The following is a 21,896-nucleotide window of genomic DNA, read 5'->3' on the forward strand; positions in this document are numbered from 1 at the left end:
GCCCCACCCACTGCCCCTGTGATTGGAGCCGGGTAGCCCCCTTGCCCCGCCCCCTGTCCCCAGGCCCCGCTCCTGCCCCTGTGATTGGAGCGGGGTAGCCCCAGTTCCCTCCCCCGCCGGACTGCGAGCGCGAGCCCCACCCGCCGCTCTGCAGACATGTCCGAGCTAAACTTCTTGGCTGTGGGCGTTGTGTTGCTGGCAGCCTTCTTGCTGCTCAGCCTGCTGGTCCTGGCCTTGTACTCGGGCCTCCTGTCTGAGGTGACAGTGCGCTCCGGCCCGCCGCCCATCGGCGCTTTCACCGTGGCCTACAAGTACAAGCAGGGTTCTTACCGGGAAGCAGGCCGGCTCTTCACTGAGATCACCAGCATCGCGCCCAAACTGAGCTCCATTGGCATCTACTATGACACGCCGAAGAAGGTAAGGCCTTGAGAGTTACCGGGTCCTGCTGCCCATGCCGGGCCGGGTCAGGTCTGCCTCCAGTGTCAGCTGGCCATGACGTCATTCCTAGGGCTGTCCATCACTCTGGTGAGAGCCCAGACTCCCATTGTGCTGTTGTGCAGTGGGGCTGCCATGTAAACATAACTGTTTAACTATGGCAAAGAAGCAATAAATAGGAATGAGCATATTGCAGCTTTGTTTTGAAATAAGGGAGATGTGTTGACCAATATGAGTCATCCACAATTTTAGATCATATGATGTTGGAATGCAGTTAGGCTATTAATTCCATTGAGGCTAAGTCACCAGTTTTATCTGTAGATCATAATGCCCTTCAAAATTTGATGGGTAGAGAGAAAGCAGGTCCAGAATCTCTTCTGCAGAACATCTTCTCTCCACAGGTGCTGCCAAACCTGCTGAGTTTTCCAGCAGTTTAGTTTTATTTGTGATTTCTACCATCCATAGTTGTTTGGTTTTTTTTGCTGTTGTTTTCTAGTCTGACCTCGAGACTCGCAGCAATATGGATTGACCTGATTTCTGTCTGGACAAGTCAGGATGAACAATATTTAGGCCTAGCCAGTCTCGCCAGAACCCATGAATTAATGAATGAAGAAAAAACTCAATTCAACCTCTGTCTCCTGTGCTCCAAGGAGAATACCCCAGCCTTTCCAATCTTTACTCATAGTATTTCTTTGTCAATGATAATGCTTTTCAGTACTCTCTCTAGTGCAGGTACAGGCTTTCTATAATGAAATAGTCAGAACTGCCACATTAGTGAAGGTTTGGCCTAACAATGATTTATAAAGTTTCAGCACAACCTCTTTCCTCTTAAATCTCAACTGCATCTCATGAAAGAATGAATAGCATATGCTTTCTTAATCACCTTATTGATCTATCCTGCTATGTTTAGGGATTGGTGGAAATTCACTCTGAGCTCCCTCACGAATGCCCTCACAGAGTTGTTCAGCAGAGAACGTCAGCATTTTGACAGTGAAGGCATGACGATATCTTTTCAAGTCAGGATGGTGAGTGGCTTGGAGAGGAACTTGCAGCTGATAGTGTTCCCATTGTATTTGCCCTTGTTTTTCAAGACGTTAGTGGTCATAAGTTTGCAAGGTGCCATATAAGGTTTCTCTGGTGAATTTCTGCAGTGCATCTTGTGGAAGGTACATACTGCTGCTACTGAGCAGCGGTGGTGGAGACAGTGGATGATTGTTATATGGTGCCAATTAAGTGCTTTGTGCTGGATGTTACCACAAGGCTTGTGTGTTGAGTGCAGTCACAACAATCAGGCAAGGCATGAGCATTCTGTCACATTCCTGGCAAGTGTCTTGTAAATGGGGGACAAGCTTTGGGGAGTTAGTGAATGAGTTACTCGCATGTATAATTAATGGGATGATCAGTGATGTCCTTGAATGTCAAGTAGCTTTTCTGGGTGGAATTTCATGTGCCACTTTCTACCCACCTGATCAATTAATTCCTACTTTCTTGCAGTTTACAGCTATCCTCTGCAGTATCAATTTTTCCATCAATTTCTCTGCGAACTTCCGTTGCCAAAACAGTAACATACTACCCAGGAATCATATGTCTTCAGCCGCAGAAACAGCGTTATGCACTCTGTACCATTTGAATCTGAACTGACTTTTCTCCTGTGTGATTCAGCTACTGATGGTGCCATGAACTTGGCTGTGGTTGTCCTTTGCAGAGAACTATAGCCTTCACATGGTATTCAAAACTGAATATTGGTTTGTAAATAAGTTGCACCCTGAGGACTCCTGCATGAGCTACTTGGTCCTATCTGGGAGTCACCCATTCCTTCTCTGCCTGCATGCCCAGAAATTGTGTGGGGTAGGCCACCTCTACCTACCTCGACACTGTCCTCATCTCTACCTACCTCGACACTGTCCTCATCTCTACCTACCTCGACACTGTCCTCATCTCTACCTACCTCGACACTGTCCTCATCTCTACCTACCTCGACACTGTCCTCATCTCTACCTACCTCGACACTGTCCTCATCTCTACCTACCTCGACACTGTCCTCATCTCTACCTACCTCGACACTGTCCTCATCTCTACCTACCTCGACACTGTCCTCATCTCTACCTACCTCGACACTGTCCTCATCTCTACCTACCTCGACACTGTCCTCATCTCTACCTACCTCGACACTGTCCTCATCTCTACCTACCTCGACACTGTCCTCATCTCTACCTACCTCGACACTGTCCTCATCTCTACCTACCTCGACACTGTCCTCATCTCTACCTACCTCGACACTGTCCTCATCTCTACCTACCTCGACACTGTCCTCATCTCTACCTACCTCGACACTGTCCTCATCTCTACCTACCTCGACACTGTCCTCATCTCTACCTACCTCGACACTGTCCTCATCTCTACCTACCTCGACACTGTCCTCATCTCTACCTACCTCGACACTGTCCTCATCTCTACCTACCTCGACACTGTCCTCATCTCTACCTACCTCGACACTGTCCTCATCTCTACCTACCTCGACACTGTCCTCATCTCTACCTACCTCGACACTGTCCTCATCTCTACCTACCTCGACACTGTCCTCATCTCTACCTACCTCGACACTGTCCTCATCTCTACCTACCTCGACACTGTCCTCATCTCTACCTACCTCGACACTGTCCTCATCTCTACCTACCTCGACACTGTCCTCATCTCTACCTACCTCGACACTGTCCTCATCTCTACCTACCTCGACACTGTCCTCATCTCTACCTACCTCGACACTGTCCTCATCTCTACCTACCTCGACACTGTCCTCATCTCTACCTACCTCGACACTGTCCTCATCTCTACCTACCTCGACACTGTCCTCATCTCTACCTACCTCGACACTGTCCTCATCTCTACCTACCTCGACACTGTCCTCATCTCTACCTACCTCGACACTGTCCTCATCTCTACCTACCTCGACACTGTCCTCATCTCTACCTACCTCGACACTGTCCTCATCTCTACCTACCTCGACACTGTCCTCATCTCTACCTACCTCGACACTGTCCTCATCTCTACCTACCTCGACACTGTCCTCATCTCTACCTACCTCGACACTGTCCTCATCTCTACCTACCTCGACACTGTCCTCATCTCTACCTACCTCGACACTGTCCTCATCTCTACCTACCTCGACACTGTCCTCATCTCTACCTACCTCGACACTGTCCTCATCTCTACCTACCTCGACACTGTCCTCATCTCTACCTACCTCGACACTGTCCTCATCTCTACCTACCTCGACACTGTCCTCATCTCTACCTACCTCGACACTGTCCTCATCTCTACCTACCTCGACACTGTCCTCATCTCTACCTACCTCGACACTGTCCTCATCTCTACCTACCTCGACACTGTCCTCATCTCTACCTACCTCGACACTGTCCTCATCTCTACCTACCTCGACACTGTCCTCATCTCTACCTACCTCGACACTGTCCTCATCTCTACCTACCTCGACACTGTCCTCATCTCTACCTACCTCGACACTGTCCTCATCTCTACCTACCTCGACACTGTCCTCATCTCTACCTACCTCGACACTGTCCTCATCTCTACCTACCTCGACACTGTCCTCATCTCTACCTACCTCGACACTGTCCTCATCTCTACCTACCTCGACACTGTCCTCATCTCTACCTACCTCGACACTGTCCTCATCTCTACCTACCTCGACACTGTCCTCATCTCTACCTACCTCGACACTGTCCTCATCTCTACCTACCTCGACACTGTCCTCATCTCTACCTACCTCGACACTGTCCTCATCTCTACCTACCTCGACACTGTCCTCATCTCTACCTACCTCGACACTGTCCTCATCTCTACCTACCTCGACACTGTCCTCATCTCTACCTACCTCGACACTGTCCTCATCTCTACCTACCTCGACACTGTCCTCATCTCTACCTACCTCGACACTGTCCTCATCTCTACCTACCTCGACACTGTCCTCATCTCTACCTACCTCGACACTGTCCTCATCTCTACCTACCTCGACACTGTCCTCATCTCTACCTACCTCGACACTGTCCTCATCTCTACCTACCTCGACACTGTCCTCATCTCTACCTACCTCGACACTGTCCTCATCTCTACCTACCTCGACACTGTCCTCATCTCTACCTACCTCGACACTGTCCTCATCTCTACCTACCTCGACACTGTCCTCATCTCTACCTACCTCGACACTGTCCTCATCTCTACCTACCTCGACACTGTCCTCATCTCTACCTACCTCGACACTGTCCTCATCTCTACCTACCTCGACACTGTCCTCATCTCTACCTACCTCGACACTGTCCTCATCTCTACCTACCTCGACACTGTCCTCATCTCTACCTACCTCGACACTGTCCTCATCTCTACCTACCTCGACACTGTCCTCATCTCTACCTACCTCGACACTGTCCTCATCTCTACCTACCTCGACACTGTCCTCATCTCTACCTACCTCGACACTGTCCTCATCTCTACCTACCTCGACACTGTCCTCATCTCTACCTACCTCGACACTGTCCTCATCTCTACCTACCTCGACACTGTCCTCATCTCTACCTACCTCGACACTGTCCTCATCTCTACCTACCTCGACACTGTCCTCATCTCTACCTACCTCGACACTGTCCTCATCTCTACCTACCTCGACACTGTCCTCATCTCTACCTACCTCGACACTGTCCTCATCTCTACCTACCTCGACACTGTCCTCATCTCTACCTACCTCGACACTGTCCTCATCTCTACCTACCTCGACACTGTCCTCATCTCTACCTACCTCGACACTGTCCTCATCTCTACCTACCTCGACACTGTCCTCATCTCTACCTACCTCGACACTGTCCTCATCTCTACCTACCTCGACACTGTCCTCATCTCTACCTACCTCGACACTGTCCTCATCTCTACCTACCTCGACACTGTCCTCATCTCTACCTACCTCGACACTGTCCTCATCTCTACCTACCTCGACACTGTCCTCATCTCTACCTACCTCGACACTGTCCTCATCTCTACCTACCTCGACACTGTCCTCATCTCTACCTACCTCGACACTGTCCTCATCTCTACCTACCTCGACACTGTCCTCATCTCTACCTACCTCGACACTGTCCTCATCTCTACCTACCTCGACACTGTCCTCATCTCTACCTACCTCGACACTGTCCTCATCTCTACCTACCTCGACACTGTCCTCATCTCTACCTACCTCGACACTGTCCTCATCTCTACCTACCTCGACACTGTCCTCATCTCTACCTACCTCGACACTGTCCTCATCTCTACCTACCTCGACACTGTCCTCATCTCTACCTACCTCGACACTGTCCTCATCTCTACCTACCTCGACACTGTCCTCATCTCTACCTACCTCGACACTGTCCTCATCTCTACCTACCTCGACACTGTCCTCATCTCTACCTACCTCGACACTGTCCTCATCTCTACCTACCTCGACACTGTCCTCATCTCTACCTACCTCGACACTGTCCTCATCTCTACCTACCTCGACACTGTCCTCATCTCTACCTACCTCGACACTGTCCTCATCTCTACCTACCTCGACACTGTCCTCATCTCTACCTACCTCGACACTGTCCTCATCTCTACCTACCTCGACACTGTCCTCATCTCTACCTACCTCGACACTGTCCTCATCTCTACCTACCTCGACACTGTCCTCATCTCTACCTACCTCGACACTGTCCTCATCTCTACCTACCTCGACACTGTCCTCATCTCTACCTACCTCGACACTGTCCTCATCTCTACCTACCTCGACACTGTCCTCATCTCTACCTACCTCGACACTGTCCTCATCTCTACCTACCTCGACACTGTCCTCATCTCTACCTACCTCGACACTGTCCTCATCTCTACCTACCTCGACACTGTCCTCATCTCTACCTACCTCGACACTGTCCTCATCTCTACCTACCTCGACACTGTCCTCATCTCTACCTACCTCGACACTGTCCTCATCTCTACCTACCTCGACACTGTCCTCATCTCTACCTACCTCGACACTGTCCTCATCTCTACCTACCTCGACACTGTCCTCATCTCTACCTACCTCGACACTGTCCTCATCTCTACCTACCTCGACACTGTCCTCATCTCTACCTACCTCGACACTGTCCTCATCTCTACCTACCTCGACACTGTCCTCATCTCTACCTACCTCGACACTGTCCTCATCTCTACCTACCTCGACACTGTCCTCATCTCTACCTACCTCGACACTGTCCTCATCTCTACCTACCTCGACACTGTCCTCATCTCTACCTACCTCGACACTGTCCTCATCTCTACCTACCTCGACACTGTCCTCATCTCTACCTACCTCGACACTGTCCTCATCTCTACCTACCTCGACACTGTCCTCATCTCTACCTACCTCGACACTGTCCTCATCTCTACCTACCTCGACACTGTCCTCATCTCTACCTACCTCGACACTGTCCTCATCTCTACCTACCTCGACACTGTCCTCATCTCTACCTACCTCGACACTGTCCTCATCTCTACCTACCTCGACACTGTCCTCATCTCTACCTACCTCGACACTGTCCTCATCTCTACCTACCTCGACACTGTCCTCATCTCTACCTACCTCGACACTGTCCTCATCTCTACCTACCTCGACACTGTCCTCATCTCTACCTACCTCGACACTGTCCTCATCTCTACCTACCTCGACACTGTCCTCATCTCTACCTACCTCGACACTGTCCTCATCTCTACCTACCTCGACACTGTCCTCATCTCTACCTACCTCGACACTGTCCTCATCTCTACCTACCTCGACACTGTCCTCATCTCTACCTACCTCGACACTGTCCTCATCTCTACCTACCTCGACACTGTCCTCATCTCTACCTACCTCGACACTGTCCTCATCTCTACCTACCTCGACACTGTCCTCATCTCTACCTACCTCGACACTGTCCTCATCTCTACCTACCTCGACACTGTCCTCATCTCTACCTACCTCGACACTGTCCTCATCTCTACCTACCTCGACACTGTCCTCATCTCTACCTACCTCGACACTGTCCTCATCTCTACCTACCTCGACACTGTCCTCATCTCTACCTACCTCGACACTGTCCTCATCTCTACCTACCTCGACACTGTCCTCATCTCTACCTACCTCGACACTGTCCTCATCTCTACCTACCTCGACACTGTCCTCATCTCTACCTACCTCGACACTGTCCTCATCTCTACCTACCTCGACACTGTCCTCATCTCTACCTACCTCGACACTGTCCTCATCTCTACCTACCTCGACACTGTCCTCATCTCTACCTACCTCGACACTGTCCTCATCTCTACCTACCTCGACACTGTCCTCATCTCTACCTACCTCGACACTGTCCTCATCTCTACCTACCTCGACACTGTCCTCATCTCTACCTACCTCGACACTGTCCTCATCTCTACCTACCTCGACACTGTCCTCATCTCTACCTACCTCGACACTGCTACTTTCTCCCCACCCCCATCCTCCTCTAGCTTATCTCTCCACGCTTCAGGCTCTCTGCCTTTATTCCTGATGAAGGGCTTTTGCCCGAAACATCGATTTTGCTGCTCCTCAGATGCTGCCTGAACTGCTGTGCTCTTCCAGCACCACTAATCCAAAACCCACCTAGCTCCGAGACTCCATTCACCTCGGTAATGCTAGCTGCTATTCAAGCTATGACATAGGTGTTCAAGCTCCTCTGGTTGATAATTTCTTTCTGCATGTGAGGTTGTCAGGACCATTTTCGAATTCCCATATGGTGTAAGATATGTAACTCAGCAACTGAGTGCTGAGTTATCCTGCTATACCTCTGTTAACGAGACAATTAGCTAAGCTTACCAGAAATAAAGTTTTGATTTCTCTTTAATCTAGTTACAGCTATCTCTAACCTTAATCCTTTAACTTTGAGTTTTCGAGTTGAAGATTGCTTTCTTAAAAAGAAAACAAATATTTACAGTTGACTTCCTTGGTTTACTCATACTCCACATTTGTCGTGCCAATTTTACATTTCTCTAGAATTCATAGAATCCCTCAGTATTTATGCCAATCATCTTTTCCCATGCTTCTCTGCACTGACTCAGGACGCAGTCTTAAATAGAGGCTGCAAATCTGAAATGGAATGGGAAAATGTTCAACAGGTCTGCAGTATCTGCAGGGACAGACACCGGTTCAGGTTATTGACTCTACAGAATTAAAAACGCCATCTCTCGCAGCAAATCGAGTGCAGTATGGGCACCACACACACGCACCTCCCCCCAATTCAATAATAGGGTGCAGGCAAGAGCAGTGCAAATCCATAAAGTCTATGTGCTGCATCAAATATTATAGCACCTCAGAATTCTCAATAATTCCTGAACTATCTGTCTGTAAAGGTCTCAGTGACATCCATTGAAGTGTGACAATACAGACTGAAAGCTACAGTGCATTCTCCAACCTCAGTTGTAACAACATATGAAATAGAATCTACCGGGCCTATCTTCTTTTTAGAAGATTGTGTAGGGGAACTTAATTGGCTGGCGGTAACATTTCAGCTTCCCACAGTGAGTTAAGGTTTTGGTATGACAATCTCAGAACCTATCAGCTTTCCCAACGTCATCGTCAGGGGATCCTGTTTGGCATGTCATGAAGCGCTGAGCAAACAGTGGCACATACCCTGACTGAGGGCAGCAAATTATTCATTCTCTCTTGTGGTAAAACGACTTCCTATCTCTCATAAAGTCAGTCAGATTCTCAATGGACAACTGTAAAGTTTAAAGGTTCAATAAAAGTGCCCTGCAATGTCCATCCTCAAATCATTCATCCTCTGTGCCTTATGATTGTGTCCAGCAGGACTGGGAGGATAATCGAGGACTGATTTGAGATAGTCAACATGGATTTGTGCATGGTATGTCATGTTTCACTAATGTAAGTCGAGGTTTTTGAAGAAGTAATGAAGAGGATTGAAGGCAGAGTGGTGGAAATATTCAAAAGGACTGCAATATATCCAGAGACACAAACAGGTTCAGATTATTGACAGATCTATCTGGACTTCAGTAAAGCATTCAACATGGTAAATTGGTTAGCAAAGTTAGATCACATGCAATACAGGGGGACCTAACCATTTGGATACACAACTGGCTCGAAGATAGGAGACAGAGGGTGCTGGTGGAGCATTGCTATTCAGACTGGAGACTTGTGATCAGTGATGTGCCAGAAGGATTGGTGCTTGTTCCACCGCTTTTTGTCATTTATATATCTATGGATGTAAACATGGATGTGGTTTGTAAGTTTGCAGATAACACCAAAATTGGCTGTGTATTGGATACCTAAGGTTACTTCAAAGTACAATGGGATCTTGATCAAATGGACTGATGGGCCGAGGAATGGCAGATGGAGTTTAATTCAGATAAATGTGAGGTTTTGCGTTTTGGAAAGGCACATCAGGACAGGACTTAGACACCTTAATGGTTAGGGGAGTGTTGCTGAACAGAGACCTTGGAGTGCAAGTTCATAGTTCCTTGAAAGTGGAGTTGCAGGTAGACAGAGTAGTGAAGAAGGCATTTGATATGCTTGCCTTTATTGGTCAGTGATTTGAATATAAGAGTTGGAAGGTCATGTTGAGACTGTACAGGACATTGGTTAGGCCACTTTTGCATTCATTTCTGGTTTCCCTGCTACAGGAATGACGTTTTGAAACTTGATAGGGTTCAGAAAAGATTTACAGGATGTTGCCAGGGTTGGAATGTTTGAGTTATAGGGAGAGGCTGAATAGACTGGGACTGTTTTCCCTGGAGTGTCAGAGGCTGTTTATATAATCGTGAGGGGTGTGGATAGGGTGAATAGTCAAGGTCTTTTCCCCAGCACTGGGAGTCCAGAATTGGAGGAGTCCAAATTTAAGATGAGAGGGGAAAGATTTAAAAGGAAACTAAGGGGCAATATTTTTACACAGAAAGTGGTGCATGTATGGAGTGAGCTGCCTGAGGAAGTGGTGGATGCTGGTACAGTTACAACATTTAAAAGGCATCTGGATGGATATAGAAATAAGAAGGGTTTAAAGGGATATGGGCCAAATGCTGGCAAAAGGGACTACATTAATTTGGTCGGCATGGGTGAGTTGGACTGAAGGTTTTGTTTCCATGCTGTACATCTCCTGCTCTTATCTTTTACCACTGCTGGTGAACCTTTAGCATTCGTGTGTTGATCCCTTGGATTCCACATTTCTGACTAGCTGAGTGCATCTATCCCTGATACCACTGACTATATCATGAGTGAATGCAAGCAATCACCACATCTTTCAAATTGTATAAGAGACATAACATGCATCCTATGACATTGTGCCTTCTGCAGCAGTGGAGTTTTCTGAACCATTCTCATCGTGCTTGGGTGGGGGAGGCTGTTATTTTTAATGTAATGGACCTGAAAAAGTGAAGTGTTATGTTTTAACCAGCATTGAAATGCACATGACTGGGGCATTTGTATTTGTTAAAGTTTTGAAGAGATTGCAAGTGGTTGTCTTATAAAAGATGGGAGTTTGAGATGAGTGCAGTTGCCCTTCTCCAATCTCAGTGTGTCCAGTGCTGAGAGAGAGATCAAGATGCTGCTGGTTTCCAGACCCAGTTCCTCTGTCAGGTAAAGCTGTATGATCTATGGGGAACCCACCTCTGTTTCCCATTATATCACCACTACTGCAAGAATTCCCATCAATGGAGGGAGCAAAGGAAAAGATGTTGAGCAAACGTATGTAAATATTCAGAAGGATTTGCAGTATATCGATTTGCAGTGGTTCAAGAAGACAGCTCATACAACCTTCTCAAGAGCAACTACAGGATGGGCAATAGGACCTGGCCAGCAGCGACACCCATGTCCCATAAGTGAAATTTGGAAAAAAAAAGAAATACTGATGATGAGTGCATCAGGCAATGCTGAGAGAGAATGAGCACTCTCAGAATGTTTGTGCACCTTTTACGTTTGCTGACTTTCCTGACCTGGTCAGATTGATCTTTCTTTTGTATCACTGGATCTTGCAATACCCTCCTATAGGTTAGCTGCTGTAGCTCACTGCTAGTATACAGGTCTGCTAACCTGACATGTTAGAGCCAGTAGGATGTCCGAAGAAGACTCAGGAAACTTAGGGGCAACCTGCATTTTCTTACCTCCACCTCTGTTGTTATTAATGCCACAATTTCCTGACATCAAAGCCTCTTTTCCTGCTTTTACCTGTAGACTGAACCTCTTATATAGTTTTATGATTCATGCCAGTTCATGCACAATGGAGACAAGAAACTGAGAAGATTAGTAGTTCTGGTTAAAACGCTTATCTGTTACGCAATATTACATATTCATCTCCAGTTATTAATAACTGCATTCCACCCCACTACCACGTCCGCGCCTCCACCACCTGTCTGTTGTTCGTGTCTCTTGGTTAATGTCAATAACATATTAGTAGACATTACCGTTGGCATTAGGTGTCTAAGATCATAAGAAATAGGAATGTAAGATCATGGTTGCTCTGATACTGCTGATGTCCACTCCTTCCCTTTCCCTATAAACCTTGAGATAAGCCCTACTAATTAAGAATCTATCTCAGCCTTAAATACATGCAAGGATCTCACTCGCAGCCCCCACCTTCACTCCCACCCACCAGTTCTCTGTAGCAAGGATTTACAAAGACTCTCAATCCTCTGAGAGAAGAAATTCCTTCTCATCTCAGTCTTATATTGGTGCCTTTTATTCTGAGACTGTCCTCTCACCTTACAGCCTCTCATGAGGAGAAACATTCTTTCAGCATTCACCTTGTTAAGCCCCGTCAGAATCCTATCTGTCTCAGTGGGATCATCTCTTATTCTCCTAAATTCGAATGAGTAGGAGGTTGAGGAGTGAAATCTGTAATTATTGGGGTTTATAAAATCGTGAGGGTATATATCATTTCCCTCTGGTGGGGATTTCAAGACTAAGGGGTATATTTTTATGGTGAGAGGAGAAAGATTTAAAGAAGATGAGAGGCAATTGTTTTACGCAGTGGTTGTCTGAGTGGATTGAACTTTAGTAGAAAGTGGTGGGTGCAGGGACAGTTATAACATTTAAAATACATTTGGATAAGTACATGAATAAGAAGTCTTCGGAGGAATATTCATTAAGTGCAGGCTGGTGGGACTAGTTTAGTTTGCAATTATGGTTGGCACGGACTAGTTAGACTGAAGGGTCTGTTTCTGTGTTGAATGACTATAGATATGACTGAGTAAAATCCCAACCTTTTAATCTTTGTTCATGAGACAATCCCTCCACACCGGGATCATCTAGTGAAGGGACTAAATCTGCCCGCTGTATTCCAGATGTAATTTTACCACCACCTTCTGCAGTTGCAGTAAGACTTCTGTACTCTTCTACACCAACTTCCTTGAAATAAGGGCCAATATTCCATTAGCCTCCTTGCACCTGTGCTAGCTTTGTGTTTCATGCAAAAGTACCCCCAAGTCCTTTTGTGCTGCAGCTATCTGCAGTTTTTCTCCATTGAAATTAATATTCTGTTCTTTTGTTCTCCCCTGCAAAATGATCAACTTCACGTTTTCCCCACATTGTACTCCATTTGACAACATTTTTGCCTGCTTATGTGGCTTATCAATATCTCTTTTTGTAAACTGTTTCTATCCCTCTTACAACTAGCATGAAGCTAATTTCAGACGCATTATCATCTGTAAGGAAGAATATTGCTGTGAACCCCTATTTGCGTGTCTGGATATCTTTGGATTATTTATTTAGCTGTGCTATTAATCAAAGTGTTCTAATAATAAAGAGTCTTTGCAGTGATGGAAACCTTTCAGTTCACAATGATATAGCGAGCTTGATTTTTTTTTTAATCATATGAGGATAGAGGAGAATTTTTGTCCCTCTAATAAGTTAACATTTCTCCCTGTGAAAATAAGGGGAGTGCCTTTTGAAGGCCTGAAAAGATGGACTGAGCTGAAGAAGCTATTAAAATTGAATCCAAAAGATTGAAGAAAAGGCTAAGATTGTCAACAGAGTTTGCAGGAGCATGTTTAGAATTTGGTGCTTGACATTAATCCAGTGAAGAATGTCTACTGTGAATCTGAAGACAGCAGCTTGACAAGTTTGACAGATCTGTTAGGAGGAAAATGATCTTGTGTTATACTGCATTGCAATTCTAAATTGATGCTGACAAGAACCAACATTTCTTGGAAGGGGAGTGCTTTCAAGAGCTATTAAAGAGCTATTAAAACTACATAAAATTACCAAGTGAAATGAGTGTTTGGCTTTCGGAAGGAAGATTTTTAAATCCCAGGGCTACCTGTGCCTATTCTTGCTTTAACAATTATTACTTGACATCTTGTTGTAAAAGGATATGAGAAAGGTGGTTTTGTCATTGTTTTCTGGTGATTGACAGTTGTGATTTTCTTCTCGATGGACTCTTGATCTCACTTTGTCTCGTACACGTTTCATATTTCTGACAGGAAATGTGGGCTTGTGTTGTCATCTTTAATATAGTAAATTTTTCCTGACACCTCTCACTAATATGGAATCACTTCCTGGGATTTGTTTTGAACATTTTTTTGAGAACCAAAAACAGGAAAAGGCACTTGTATTCAATGAGGACTTCAAACAGAAAGCTGAGGGAAAGCTCAGGTTGATCTCAGAATTTAGGAGAGTAGTAGCAAGGAGCTATTTAATTTGCCAAGTTAAGTCAACCTCCAAGATAACGATTATTTGTTTGTTATTTTGTATTATTAGCTGAAGACCAGTTACACTGAACACAGTACTTCAGATGAAAGGGAAATCTTGTATTTATTTAATGTTTGTCGTGACCACTGGATGTCTCAAAGTGCTTTATGGCCAATGAAGTTTTTTTTAAGCATAGTAATTGTAGTAATCTAAGAATTTTCATTGTGGGTGTGAATGCTTGCTAGCTGTGGAAGGAAGCAACTTATTGATTTGTATCTGGCTTTGGTTGCAGGTCTTTCCATGATCTGCCTTTGAAAACTTTGTCACATCCGTGATGCTGTATGCTAATGGAAATGACATATGTTATTATACCTGAGTAACCTTTTGGATGGGAGCTGCTTCTAGGGGTGACTGATACTGAATCTGAAATTATTAAGGGAAAAAACTTCAAAGTACTTTCTTTCTTCACACTCCCCCAGAAATACACTAATTCTAACTGTTTTCGCTAAGTGAGAAAAGCTTTCTGAAACGCACTTTCTGAGAGTTGCTGGGAAAATGTGTTTGTTGTATTTAGTTTGTAGTTTTTCCCCATGTGAATATTCATCTCACAAAACGTAATTGGTACTAAATACACAAATGACCAGTGGTCAGTGCAGTACATGTGTATCATAAACTACATAGGCCTCTCACCAATGATTTTGTGATGTAACAATAACCCTCTCACCTGCCTTGATGAGGAGATAAATGATTAGTTAATTACACAAACAGTCATCAGGTTATTTGTGTTGATTTGCAGGAGAGAGGGCTGGTAAAGATTAAATGTAGTTGGTAGCGTCAGTGTCCGTGTTCTAAAGTCCCACCTTTTCCAGAGCTATGTCATAATATGCCTGATTACAAATATCTGTCTACAGAGAAAGACAGAGTATAAATACCAGTAGGACTTTCTGTGCCCTTTGAAGGAATTAAAATGTTCAAAGATGTTTCCCTTAGGGGGAAGAGAGGCCTCATAGCTGTAAAAGGTTGTTTGTGAATAACTATGGCCAAACTAGTAGAGGCAGTGAGGAGGAGTAAGTTCTGTAACAACATTGGTGTAGGGAAGCAAGTTGAATAGCAATACTCAGGATCCTAGAGTGTGGGCTAGGATGGGAAGAGATTTTTAACTAGATGCTTTGGAAGATAAGGCAATGCAACAGTATTAGGAACAAGGTCAAAGATGTAAGTGTATGTGGAAAACAGAATTTTAAATAATTTGGAGGTTGTATAGAGGGAAATTAGAGAAGTTGTCTTCCTATCAGCATAGGTGTCTGCTTTGCCAATGAGAAAAGAAAGCACAAGATACCCAACAGCATGTCATCAGTGTAAGTGAGCTCAGAACATGACTGTGTCTAAGGGTACTCCGTTACAGAATCTGATAAAACCTGGCAATAGAGTTTTGGAAAATTGCTGGTGATTGAATCATATGAACTGGTTTGTGATTCACACAGTGCAAAGCCCAAATCTGTGGCCAGAGGGCAGCATTTATTATGCCAATCCTGTCTGCTTCAATGGTTGCAGCTGTTATTTTACATCCTGTTTCTAATGTCCTAGTTCAGTTTCAGTTTATTTAACAGGAATCAGTTGCTTTGTGCAGGATGAGAGTAAGCATTCTTTCTGAAAGCTGTCCCACAACCATTAAATTCGGGCCATTGTCTGAAATTCAGACTAGCATGCGGCGCATTAGTCCCCAGAGCCACTTGGTTATGACATTTATAACCTATTGCTTAAACGTACTTCTGTGCAATGTCAAGATTTTACTGAATACCTCCGCTTTAATTGCTACAGTAATTGCCCAAAGGGTAGTATTTTTGGAACCAAAGTACTTCATTTGATTTCATGAATATAAAATGGACCTTAAGCATTTTGAGCAGTATATTCAATGTAATTCTAAGAACACTTTCTGAATGACAGAAATGCTTCCTTAACCTTTGTGGAATTGGAGAGAATAGTGAAAATTTTGTTTCACTTAAGTGATTAATTGAACTGGTGGGTTTGCAGGTCAATTAGCTTTGCCATCTTCATTCAGTAATAACCTGCTAAGGACTACAGTTTGTTTTATATCTCCTCAGTGAAAATTAAGTTGTATATTTGGGGTCCAGTCTCAAGAAACATTAGATTATCCAGGAATTGAGTTCTTGGAACTTTTCTTTTTAAAAAAAGCTTTTAATCCTGGTACAGGATTCAAGAATGTACACTCCACGTGTTAATTTGTATTTAAATGAATACTTCCATATTTTGCCTATGTAGATATTTTTCATTTGAGGCAATAGGCGCCCTTACGATCAGCTTATGTAGATATAAAAGATGTTCTTGAGGAAAAGCAAATTCTCCTACTGGTATTTTGATCAATATTTTATTCCTTGACCAAAACAGTAACTTGTATTAATAGGTGTCTTCTCTATAGTCAAAAAGTTGTCCAAACGTTTAACAGAAGCCAGCGCAACAAATCAAATACTGACACCAGACTATGTGTAGAAATATTAGGACAGGTGACCAAAGGTTTGATCGGAGAGGTAACGTTTAAGGAGCAAGACCTGACTGACATCAACAAAACAATTCAACTAAGTCAGCTGTTTCATCTGTGGAATCTTGCTGTACAAAAATTGGCCATTGTAACAACAATGCTTCAAACATTGTTCTTCGGTTATTAGACATTTTATGACATCTAGAGGATGGAGAACGTGCAATATAAATTCACGTTTTTTTCCTTTTTTGATTCCATTTTCTGCTGTGCGTCTCCAAAAACAGGTTGAATATTGTTTGTGAATGATACAAGTTGATTTGCTTTGATTGGATTGAAGTGTAATCTCCTCTGGAAGAAAAGCCAGTATTTTTGTATAATATACATTGATTAAATTATTTATGTAACAAGTGATATACAAACTGTAACTTTGTCACTTTCAGTCTGTCTTTAGGATTTTAGATTCTATGCAGATGATATTACTTTTCTTATGTCTTGTGCAAGAGTTCATTAGAACAAGCCCTTGTTCTCTATGCACAGTAATCTGGATATGGACACTGCTGGAGGAATGAGCACTTTGATCATGAGGCAGAAGAACTTGTATATAGAGTGGTGCCTTTATTTTTAAAATGCACATTTGTAATATAGGAAACTAAAAAATGGAGTAACACAGGCAGCTGTCCCAAAAACTAGATTTAGCTTGTCGTTTTGAAATGATCAACATCTCAGCAAGTTACAATTTTTTTAAAAATTAAGCATAATGTTGAAATGTTGGTGAAGAATTAATGTAGTATAATTGGTTCCTCATCTACCATCATGATAGTAGATAGTGTTACATCAACTACTCTCCCTGCTTAACCACCCCACCTTTCATCCCTCACCCCTAATCCACCTACCCTGTGTGATGATAAATAAGTAATTCTTCCATTCTTTGTGGTGTCCCTTCAGTCAGAGGATCAACCAATCATCTTTCTTTTCTGTCTGGGCTGTGGATGGTTTTGTTGTAAAATTAAATAATCAATACAAATCTCAGAAAATGAAATCCAAATGTAGTTTGCATGGGGAGAAAGCAGAAAATTGACGAATCTGAATGATCGTGAGCAATATCTAGAATGATAATGCAATTGCAAAGGTCTTTTACACTATCCATGACATTTCTATTAATACCACTTGGTGGCAGTGTTAACACATGATGAGGTAATTGAAACTGATTAGATAAGTTTTTAGGATAAAATACCTGATAAAGAAATGATTTGAGTATCTTATCTGCTGGCAAAAATACTTTTGCTTCTTGAACCTGGTCTCTCATTTCACCGGATCTTGAAACTACTTACAATTATCTCAGCAAAACCATGAACAGCTGCATGAATCTTCACTCAAGATATCTACCCTTGATCTCCTGCAATTATAATAGAAGTGTCATATCTACAAGCATACTGTTCTGCATGGAAGATTGTGCTATTTATTGCAATTGATTCATTGCTTTATTAAGTAACAGTGCAGTTTTAAAAATTTAACAATTTTGGTTTTGGTCTGTCCGTGCTGAGATTTGTGAACGAAGATGTGTTGCATGAAGACTCTGACCTAAAATAACTGTAAATTTTAACATGGATTATACAAATATCTCCATGATGTAAATTAAACAGGCTTCTGAATTTGACAAAGATCAGAATAAAGTTACAATCATCCTGGAATATGATGATAAATCAATGACTTGTGAAACTTAAAATAAATGAAGTATAAAGTTTGATGTGTTCACTTGTTGATGTTAACTCAATACCATACTTTGTTCCAAAAGGCAAAACAATGTGTTTGTAATTTGGAGAGTGGAAAGTTTAGTACCTAGCAGCTAAAAACATTGATCTATTGAGGTTAGCCATGCTTTGAGAAGTGGAATGGGCAGCTACTGGCCACCTTTACTGTTCTTATTAAAATTATATACTGTATTCCCATGCAGAGTGATGCGAACAGCGTGGGTTTAATTGCTGCACCACATAAGGTCATCATAAAGACAAAATTCCATCTCAACGTCTCTCCTTGCCTGAGGTGTACTGATACTCAGGTTAAACCACCACCAATTGTGCCTCTCTAATGAAAGAGCAACCTTATGGTCTGGTAAAAGCATGCCAACTTTACCATTCGCTCCAAATTTGGTGCCCTTACTGTATCCATCCCACACATTTATTTTTCTAAAATGTCGTGCAGGTCAGCTTTAGCATCTCTCCAACTTACAAACATTCTGTTGAAAATGTGAACGAAACTGGAAAAGCTGAGTAAGTTCAAGTAAGGGAAGAAAGTGAGGACTGCAGATGCTGGAGTGTCAGAGTTGAAAAATGCGATGCTGGGAAAACACAGCAGGTCAGGCAGCATCCAAGGAGCAGGAGAATCGACGTTTTGGGCATAAGCCCTTCTTATAAGCTTATGCCCGAAACGTCGATTCTCCTGCTCCTCGGATGCTGCCTGGCCTGCTGTGTTTTTCCAGCACCACATTTTTCAACTCTAAGTTCAAGTAAGGTTTGTTTCAATGAAGAATCATAACATCGCTCATGGATTGTGCATTATTATACTTGTTTGGATACATCCGAAATTCCCTGTGAACTGCAATGGGCTTTGTTAAATATAGTATATAGCTCTATTACACAACTAATTGTGCACATTGGATGGTTCCCTATACTGTGGCTTGATTTCTTTCTGGTGGGATTTTAAAATGCTGTTCTGAAAATTTAATGGTCTTTCACCTAATGGTTATATACAGTGAGATCGTAAAGGACCAGTATTTCTATTAGAAGAATGTACAGAATTTGCTACACACATTTTTCTCAGTCCTTGGATGTTGCACCTTTTTACAAAAAAAGGGGTATAAAGAAAAAGTAACAAATGTTAAGTTTGAAAGTTTTTTTTTAATGTCCGAAGTAAAAATAGAAATTGGTCATGAGCAATGTCTTCGAAGGTCTAGGAGTGAAGACAATGTAGATTTGTGAGAATGATACCTGGACTCTAAAGAGAGAAATTGAGAGGAGAAATTTCACAAACTGGGTGATTTATCAATTTTTTTCTAGATAAAGAAGGGAGCTAATAGAAATCCTAGACTGTTGATTTAAAAAAAAAAGGAAGTGATTATGCTGAATACTGACTCTGTTCTGTCTGTGTGGTCTCTGATCCTTTTTACAGTGGAGTTGGGGGGAAATTGAATGTGATTCTTCTATTAAAGTTGAGGGAAGCCGACAAATTAGGCTAGTATTCATAGTCAAGGAAAGATTGACTGAAAATCCTGAAAATGTCCAGCTGATCAGAGTGAGCTAGCATGAATTTAAGGATGCATCAAGTTTAATTTTTTGAAGAGATGACTAAAGGATCATGCAGGTGAATGTCTATGGATAGTAAAATGGGCTTCCAGAAAGCATTTGATAAAGTTCCTCATGGGAGACTGTTAACAAAGGTTGAAACTGGATTGAAAGATTGAAATTGGAATTGAAAACAAATTTATTGACCTGGTTTGGAAAGTACCTGAGTGACAATAAACAAAGTAGAAATAACAGGAAGGTCCTCTAATTGTTATAATGTGATTTGTGGCATGGGCCTCCTCTATGTCTATGAATAATAAGGATCTGTGTATCCAAATTTGTTGATAACAAAGATATAGGTAGCATTGTAAGCATAGTCTAGAAGGAAAAATAACATCATAAAGACCTAGTAATAGTTTGTGAATGGGCAAACTGGCAAATGGAATTCAATATAAGCAAATGTGACATTATCTACTTAGTCTTAAAGCATGAAATAGATGAAAACCTAGAAACAAGAGGTCAAAAAAGACTTGAGGTTTCATGTATGTGGCTTATGGAATAGTAAGAACAGGTACAGGAAAAAAAATACCGAAACACTGGCTTTTATAGCTAAAGGACTAGAGTACAAGGGGCTGTTTACTCGCCATATGAATGTTTAGATTTGATCTAGAACACAGTCAACAGTTTAATAGACCACACCTTCAGAAAGATATATTGATCTTGGAGGAAGTGCAAAGTAGATTCACCAGAATGATACCTAGACTGAGAAATTGCAAATAAAAAAAACACAGTTGTCAATGACAGACTTCCCTAGATATTGATGTAAGTTTGCTTGCTAAGCTGGAAGGTTTGTTTTCAGACATTTTGTCACCATACAAGGTAACATCATCAGTGAGCCTCCAGTGAAGCACTGGTGTTAATGACCCACTTTCTATATGTGTTGAGGTTTCCTTGGACTGGTGATATCATTTCTGGCGGTGACGTTATTTCCTGTTCCTTTTCATGGAGAAAAAGAGCAGGAAATGACATCACCAGAAATGACATCACCAACCCAAGGAAACCTCAACACATAAATAGAAAGCGGGTGACTAAACACCAGTGCTTCACTGAGGCTCACTGATAATGATACCTACTATGGTGCTGAAACGTCCGGAAATGAACCTTCCAGCTCAGTAAGCAAACTTACATCCAGAATCTCAACCTGAGCTACAAATCTTCTCAAAAGTTGCTTCCCAAAAAGGGAAAGAAAGTATCCTACTGATTAGGTACTTGGTGATGTAGTCTAAAAATTAAAAAGAAAACAAGTGCATTTATATGCAGAACAACACCTGTTATCTTAACATCAATTGTCTGAATTTTGGATTATCTGAACAAGATCTCAATATCCCATAAGAACGTTACATCAAAGAGGTGTTGCAGATACTGGTGCGACGATCGCGTCTTTTGTTCACAGTTCTCCAGTTTGATCTCCGTCACTTTAAACAATGTTAAAGATCGCTGAATCTTGGGACTGCAACAAGCCATCGACAGTCAGAGTATTGGTACAATGGTGACAGTGAAAAGGACACCCATCCAGATCAAAGGTAGCCACTGAAATCACTGAACTGCAGACAGCTGGGATTAGGAGACTTCGTAGAGGCTGAGATCGATTCTTGGGTAAACTGTGACAATGTCATTGGAACAGACAGTCAGCAATGATCAGATTGTCAACATAGTCACGGAAGAACAGCGGGAAAATCTGATACTGACATCTCCTTCAGTCCCCATTAACGAAGCTATCGACAGCTTGCGACTTTTCATGGAGTGGTATGAAGCACAAGACGAAGTCAATGTCATTAAGGTGATGTATCTTCATCAGATTTTATCACTGCTAAAAACAAGCATGATCACCTGAAGGTACAGCGACTGGGTGTTTTCTCCAAAAAAAAAATAACTGACCTCCACCTCAATGAATTTTTATTTACAC

General features: G+C 43.0%; 1 protein-coding gene across 2 annotated transcripts in view; it reads left to right on the forward strand.

The window, feature by feature from the left end:
• The first annotated feature begins 6 nt into the window (after positions 1-6).
• LOC122559133 (testis-expressed protein 264 homolog) overlaps positions 7-21,896 on the forward strand; it is a 291,622-nt gene continuing 269,732 nt past the window's right edge. Inside the window, exon 1 of one of the 2 annotated variants that reach the window (XM_043708470.1) lies at positions 7-417. In XM_043708470.1, coding sequence (XP_043564405.1) covers positions 157-417 — 261 coding nt within the window. In that variant the 5' untranslated portion in view covers positions 7-156. The remainder of the gene's footprint in view (positions 418-21,896) is intronic. The other variant, XM_043708472.1, reaches the window with a different exon arrangement.

Source organism: Chiloscyllium plagiosum, chromosome 18 (assembly GCF_004010195.1).
Source record: "Chiloscyllium plagiosum isolate BGI_BamShark_2017 chromosome 18, ASM401019v2, whole genome shotgun sequence".
NCBI lineage: Eukaryota > Metazoa > Chordata > Chondrichthyes > Orectolobiformes > Hemiscylliidae > Chiloscyllium > Chiloscyllium plagiosum.